The sequence below is a fragment of the Leptonotus elevatus genome, chromosome 13 (assembly GCF_054856555.1).
Source record: "Leptonotus elevatus isolate MCC_2025b chromosome 13, RoL_Lele_1.0, whole genome shotgun sequence".
NCBI classification, from domain to species: Eukaryota; Metazoa; Chordata; class Actinopteri; order Syngnathiformes; family Syngnathidae; genus Leptonotus; species Leptonotus elevatus.
Window position 1 is genome coordinate 16,822,357 of NC_141251.1, and position 7,834 is coordinate 16,830,190.

The 7,834-nt window shown below is 43.1% G+C and overlaps 1 protein-coding gene across 1 annotated transcript; it reads left to right on the forward strand.

Annotated features, from left to right (window-relative positions):
• Nucleotides 1–7,155, forward strand: klhl31 (kelch-like family member 31). Its single transcript, XM_086093743.1, has 3 exons — nt 1–76; nt 1,874–3,076; nt 5,617–7,155. The coding sequence occupies exons 2-3, from the start codon at nt 1,902–1,904 to the stop codon at nt 6,350–6,352; spliced, it is 1,911 nt and encodes a 636-aa protein (XP_085949869.1). The 5' UTR covers nt 1–76; nt 1,874–1,901; the 3' UTR covers nt 6,353–7,155.
• The last annotated feature ends 679 nt before the right edge of the window (nt 7,156–7,834 follow it).

A 7,834-nucleotide genomic window follows, 5' to 3' on the forward strand; every position in this document is an offset into this window, starting at 1 on the left:
TGCTGGTCTCTCTCTTCTGCTCCAGTAAGTGGAGGCACAAGTGCCTTTTCCCCCCAGCCTCAACTTCATTCTTCAGGTATTTGGCATTTATTTGCAAAGTAGTGCTAATTGTAAAGTCCATGCTAGCATGTTTGATGTATAGTCTAACTTCAATAGTGGAAAATATATTGTTTTCCCATTTATTTGGGCTTCGGCGTTTGGATGACATGCTTGAAGTTGTTCAAATATTACAAAGAGTTTTACACATTTGTTATACTGACAGTGTGGTAAGTAGATTGTATGAAGAGTCATTGTGTTTTAAAGTTCTGTAAATTGTGCTGACTAAAAAGTCATTTAATACAGGTTACAACTGATATATTTAAATTCTAAATTGAACCAAAATAGTCTGAGAGCACACGAGGCCTGGTGCTGGTGCCTCAAAGTCTATAAAAGGAACATCAGTGGTGAGACGTTGCAGTGTGTGCTATTCCTGGACAAACTGCTGATAAAATGTGACAGATGCAACGAGGGCTGAGTTGACGCACTCACTAGCTCCCGCATCACCTGGCGCAACACATGCTTCAAAGGTGTCAGTCTCTGTTTGCGTCTAAAGATACTTTTTCAAGGAACAATTGTAATATTTTAATGAGGTTAGTTTGATGAATGTGACAGAGAGATGATGTCCGTGAGTGATAATTTGCTTTTGGTCAATCTAATTTAAAGGGGAAATCAACCAAATAAAATTTTGTTTTGACCATAATATGTTCTATGCAGCCCCACTAGTCTAGATATTCTGGTCAATATTGCGTTAGTGCAATAAAGATAAGCAGCTAAATCCAGCAGTTTTTATCAATATCAGAAGGCGGCCATTTTGCCACTTTCTGTCAAGTGAAAATTAGTGTTTGGTTCCGATACCGTTTTTTGGCCCCCAATACCGATATCCAGTTTTGCAGTATCAGCTGATTCTGATACAGTACCGATACCTAGGGGGGTTTTTTTCAACATGAAAATGCTGCCCTGCCATTGGTTCAGAGCATTCAAGGGCCAATAGGATATCTTGGCTCGGCATGCAGTGAACACATTACACATCAGTGAATGTCATGCATAAGCAAGACACAAGATGCTGCATCCAAAATCCTATATTAGCTTTGTAAATAATGGTATTGGCATGTTACTTGGTAGTACTTGCCGATGCCGATACCACTGTTTTTATGCAGTATCAGGGCCTCTCCTGATACCGGTATCGGAACAACACTAGTGAAAATGACACAGTTGCTCAGGTCTCAGGTATCAACCAATCACAGTTCAGTTTAAAAAAAACAGGTGAGCTATGATTGGTCGTTGCCTGAGCCGTTAGCAACTGTGATGTCATCTTCAGTCGACAGCAAGTGACAAAATGGCCTCCCCCTGAGATTGATAAAAATGGCTGGATTTTGCTTCAGTGGCCTATAGTGGACCCGCTCAGTAGGCTAATGGTAGAGTGTTGGCCCTGAGACTGGGAGGTCCTGAGTTCAATCCCTGGCAGGGTCATACCAAAGATTATAAAAATGAGACCCATTTGCCTCCCTGCTTGACACTCAGCATTACGGTTTGGAATTAGGGAGTTAGATCACCAAATGATCCCCGAACGCTAGCCCATGCTGCTGCTCACCGCTCCCTCAGTGGATGGATCAAATGTGGAGAACAAATTTCACCCCACTCAGATTGTGGTGACAATCAGTGGTACTTTAACTCATATTCCATAAGTGTAATATTAATCAGAATGTCATGTTTAGACTAGTGAGGTCACATATAACATATTATTGTCAAGGAATGTTTAAGCTTAGCTTCCTTTTTAAAGCACAAAAGCATTTTTTTGTCCAAATGTGACGAGCTGTATTTATATTTTCAAAAGGTCTGGGTTGTGCTCTGCTGCTTCAGCCATGGCTCCCAAAAAGAACAAAATGACCAAGAAGAATAAAGGAGACATCAATGAGATGACAATCATGGTTGAGGACAGCCCTGTCAACAAGATCAAAGGGCTGAATGCACTGTTGGAGGGCGCCAATGGCTTCAACTGCATTTCAACCGAGGTTACAGATTCTGTGTATGCCCCCAACCTCCTGGAGGGTCTGAGCACCATGAGGCACGACAATTTCCTCTGTGATTTGACAGTTTCCACCAAGTCAAAATCCTTTGACGTCCACAAGGTCGTCATGGCCTCTTGCAGCGAGTACATCCGCAACATCTTGAAAAAGGATTCAACGCTGCAGAAGATTGACTTGAACGACCTCTCACCTGTGGGTCTTGCCACAAGCATCACATATGCGTACTCTGGAAAGCTCACATTGTCGCTCTACAGCATCGGTAGCACCATTGCCGCGGCTATGCTCCTGCAGATTGGCACTCTAGTGAAGATGTGCAGTGATTTCCTCATGCAGGAGCTCAGCGTTGAGAACTGCATGTACGTGGCCAACATCGCAGACGCCTACGATCTAAAAGAAACCAAGGCGGCTGCGCAAAAGTACATGCGAGAGAACTTCATTGAGTTCTCAGAGATGGAGCAGTTCCTGAAGCTCACCTACGAACAGATCAGCGACTTCCTCTCGGATGATTCCCTGCAGCTTCCCTCTGAGGTCACGGCCTTCCAGATCGGCATGAAATGGTTGGACTTTGACCAAAAGAGGTTGAAGTACGCTGCTGATCTCCTAACTCACATCCGCTTCGGCACAATCTCAGCTCAAGACTTGGTTAACCACATCCAGAGTGTGCCGAGAATGATGCAAGACCATGAGTGCCACCGTCTCCTCGTGGACGCCATGAACTACCACCTGCTGCCGTACCAACAGAATATCCTTCAGTCACGTAGAACAAAAGTACGCGGCGGTCTCAAGGTGCTACTCACGGTCGGAGGACGCCCTGCCTTGACGGAGAAATCTCTCAGCAAGGATGTCCTCTACAGGGACGTCGACAATGTGTGGAATCGGCTGACAGAAATGCCGGCAAAGAGCTTTAATCAGTGTGTGGCAATGATGGATGGCTTCCTGTATGTGGCAGGAGGTGAGGACCAGAATGATGCAAGGAACCAGGCCAAGCATGCCGTCAGCAACTTCTGCAGGTAAAAACAAACTTAAGTCGCAATTTATCATGGTGGCTTGTAAGTCCTCCTACACAATACGACCATATTGGTCATTTTACCATGCACCAAAATATTACCAAGTGTTACGTATTGTAGTTTAGCAATCTCCGACCATGTAAATAGCGGGAAAATAGTAAAGTGAAACCGTAACTGGAGTTACTGGGACTCAAACCAGGGTTGTCTGGCCGGAAGACACATAGCCCTTAATCACACAAGAGTCCCAAAGGGCTTCACATGCCCGCAGTTGACAAATATCAACGACATCACCTAATCGAATCACAAGAGGGCAAGGAAAAACTCCCCCAAAAAACAACAGGCAAAATATGAGAAACTTTGAGAAGGGACCGCAAATGTGGTAATCCCCTGTCCAGGATGATCAGGCTGCAAAGTCTAGATGTCTCATCCGCGTTACTGACTAATTGAATCGAACATCTGCACGGGGCGGCCATCTTGCCACAGTTACCTCGCTCCGCCTTTCATTCATTACTATGTGTTTTTATCCTACACGTTCTTTTAAATAACTCAAAATAGTGGTTTACCAAAAATCAACTGATTATGAGCAGTTTAGTTTATAAGTGTAGTTATTATGCTGCATCCATTCAGCCATCCATTTACTACCACTTATTCGGAGTCGGGTCGCAGCAGCTTTAGGAGGGAAGCCCAGACTTCCCTCTCCCCAGCCACTTCAACCAGCTCCTCCGGCAGGATCCCAAGGCATTCCCGGGCCAGAAGAGAGACAAAGTCTCTCCAGCGTGTCCTGGGTAGTCCCCGGGGCATCCCGCCGGTGGGACATGCCAGGAACACCTCTCCAAGGAGGCATCCAGGAGGCATCCGAACGAGATGCCCGAGCCACCTCAACTGGCTCCTCTCAACGTGGAGGAGTAGCGGCTTGACCCTGAGTCCATGCCGGATGACTGAGCTTCTAAACCAGGGGTGGGCACACTCTGTCCTTGAGGGCCAGTGTCCTGCAGGTTTTGGATGTTTCCCTTCTCCAACACAGCTGATATATGATCAGCTCATCAGCAAGCTCTGCATAAACTTGTTAATGATCCTGTTAATTGGAAACAGCTGCGTTGCAGCAGGGAAACCTCCAAAACCTGCAGGACCTCGGCTCTTGAGGACTGAGGTTGCCCACCACTGTTCTAAGCCAATCTCTAAGGGAGAGCCCAGACACCCTGTGGAGGAAACTCATTTCGGCCGCTTGTATCCGGGATCTTGTTCTTTCGGTCAGGACCCACAGCTCGTGACTATAGGTGAAGGTAGGAACGTAGATCGATCGGTAAATCGAGAGCTTCGCCTTTTGGCATTGAGTATTATACTACATACTTGGTAATAATTAATAATCCATAGTTAATAAATATCCATCCAGAATTATTACTACTTAATTAAAGTTTGTGAGAAAGCAAACCGTGTGTAAGTTTACGTTTGTTCAGATCACTCACCTTCGCTCACAGTCAATACAACAGATGAGACTGCCTGCCTGTGACAAAATGAACCCCCCCCCCCAACCCCGTGCGGACATTGGAGTCTGTGCCATAAGACATTTAGTCTTTATAGATATCTATAGGAAGACGAACGTAATGAGCTAACAGGCCTCTTATTATTTTGTTTTTTTAGTGTTGATATGTATGTCAATTTGTCGTCACCGGGACTAATGGTTTGAGTTAATATTAGGCTTTCAGTGAGGTTGTGCACGTTACGTCTTTAACTTTCCCAGCAATTTTCACTGAAGCAACCCCTTTCGCTCCCGGCTGTTTTACTGGATTTTGACTAATTTTCCAAGGCCCACAGAATATTGTGTTCTATTGCTATGAAAACATGGAACCTGCCAAAAGAAAGATTAGAGTATCTTCTTTCATCGGAAAAATTGTTTATTTTTATCTGTTTCCGTTTTTCAGCAATTAGTATTAGAATATAGCTAAATGTCATCATTATTCACAAACCTGTTGAAAACACTGGGAAAAAGAGCTTGTTGCAACATAGCCCTGGCTGATCTCTTATACTCTGCTGCCACCCGCTGTCAGCATAGTTTTGTAATAACTACCTTTGCTTTAATCGACATCTTCAGATCAGAAGCTGCATCAAAGCCTTCTATTTGGTCTAGCATTAAAACAACAACAAAAAAACAAAACATATAAATACGTTTTTGGGAGTGAAGGACAAAGTATTAATAAACGTATTTTATGCGTTTTTGGGTTTGACTCAGTTAAATAGGACACTAATAGTTGGGATTAGTAAGAGGCTGAGGTTGTAGTATAGTTGACTATTACAAAACACATAGTCCACACGAAAATAATTGGTGGCCTGTTACCTCAATCAGATAGACACTCGTCTTCCGACCTCACTGCCCGGGTTTGAGTCCCAGTAATTACACTTTACACACAACAACATGGCCGATAGAGGTCGCTAAACTATAATGCGTAACACTTGCTTGTAATTTGGCACATTTCAAAACTACTGTATGTAGTCATATTAATTGGAGGACTGTTTCAAATATTAACCATCTTCACATTCTTAAGGTATGACCCACGCTTTAACACCTGGATTCACCTGAACAACATGATCCAAAGGCGCACCCATTTCAGTCTCAGCACCTTCAATGGCCTTTTGTTTGCTGTCGGCGGGCGTAACGCTGACGGTGTCCAGGCATCGGTGGAGTGCTACGTGCCATCTTCCAACCAGTGGCAGATGAAAGAGCCCATGGAGGTGCCCCGCTGCTGTCACGCCAGCTCAGTCATTAACGGAAAGATCCTCGTTTCGGGAGGTTACATCAACAATGCCTACTCCAGGGCTGTGTGCTCTTACGACCCGTCTACCGACTGCTGGCAGGATAAGAATAGTCTGAGCTCGCCTCGTGGTTGGCACTGCGCTGCCACAGTGGGAGATCGCACCTACGTCATCGGCGGCAGTCAGCTGGGAGGTCGTGGGGAGAGGGTGGATGTCCTGCCTGTGGAGTGCTACAACCCTCACACCGGGCAGTGGAGCTACTGCGCTCCTCTTCACATGGGTGTGAGCACGGCCGGCATTGCCGTTTTGAACAGCAAGATATATCTCCTCGGGGGCTGGAATGAGGGTGAGAAGAAATACAAGAAGTGCATTCAGGTGTACAATACTGACCTCAATGAATGGACTGAGGACGACGAGTTACCTGAAGCTACAGTTGGCATTTCATGCTGCGTCGTTACTATCCCCACTCGAAAAACAACACGAGAATCTAGAGCCAGCTCGGTGTCATCTGCACCAGTCAGTATGTAAGCAGTGACATCCTCATGATGATGTAATTTACATGCCTCAGGTTGTCTGTTTTTGTGGCCTTGCATCTAATAACTCCATGTTGTAATCACTAGAAAGATTTTTCATAGGGTCTTTAACATTAAGAGAGGTGCAATCCGAGGCCTTTAAAATAACAGTTTGGCAGCTGGATGTTCATATTTGGCATCATTAGGGATTCATTATGTTTATGATACAGACAATCTGGGCATAGCTATATCCATATATCCATCACAATTCGCTTTTTATTAGGCAGAACATTTTCTATGGGGCCAATTCAGATGTTAGCATTTAATTTGCCCTCATTGTGTTGTCTTTAAAACTCAAATTAAAGTTACGTTGTAAAGACATTTGTTTGCCTTTATTTGCCCAATGATGTACACGCCAATATTTATTTCAAAGGATAGTTTATGGAGACTATGGAGCTACTGTGATTCCGGGATACTTGAACAGCATAAGTAGTTGGAATTAATGCTGGAATAACACCCACCAGGAGTAGGTGTTTATGATGAGTGTTTTTAACAAACTCCACAGCGATCTCAGCATTCAGCGGTCATGTCATAAACACTCAGTTAGTGAGGGGGTTAAACGGGTTATGTTGAAGAATGTTGCAAAGATGGGGATTGAATGTATTCAGAAATGTTTTTTGTAAAAAAAAAAAAACATATATATATATATATATATATTATAACTGGAGACAAATATTTCTGCCTGAGCTAGCTTTGGAATTTAAATGATTTCCCTGGTTGCTCATGTTTTTTTTTCTTAATAAAGAAGTGACATGTTCACAGGACTGTTGTCGTGATTTATTAAACTTGTATTGATTTCATAATTTAGAATGTATCCTTATTATTTCAATTATCTTTAAAATAGTTCCATATGCAACATTTCTATAATGTTTTCCACCAATGAATCACATTCTACCAATCGATCATATTTGGCTGATACTGTATATTATTTTCACCATCAGGAATTGTAATTTCTAAATAAGTAAACCCATCAGAGCCCAAGCAAACTGTGTATCAAAGTATTCTTATTGCTCATATAAGCCATTCTTTCTTTTTTATTTGCATGTACATTGAAATAATGTGGTATGCTTATTTGAATTACTATCTTTTAGCTTATATCAAGGCTGTCAGGAAAGACCTGAAAAACGGCTGGAAAAATGAGGAGTATGAAAACTCTGCTTCAGGGCTTGAAACTTGAACCAGAGGAATTCGATCTTATTGAACAGAGGCATTCCTTTGGCTCTCTCAAACTTGACTTGACTTGAAACAAATCAAACAAAACATAAATCCCCAAATTACCTTGCAATGGTTCAGAACAGAATGTCATTTCTCGTTGATTTCATCAAACTTCAAATGTCTTAGTGCATGTCTAAACTAGTGTGTCTTTTCAAATGGTTAGTTGTACACACCGCCTACAGTTAGCACAATGAGCAAGTTATTAGTAGATTCCAAGTCTAAT

Coding starts and splice junctions, on each gene's coding strand:
- klhl31 (XM_086093743.1), top strand. CDS start 1,902: ATGGCTCCCAAAAAGAACAAAATGACCAAGAAGAATAAAGGAGACATC. Junction 3,077..5,616: donor GCCGTCAGCAACTTCTGCAG/GTAAAAACAAAC, acceptor CACATTCTTAAG/GTATGACCCACGCTTTAACA.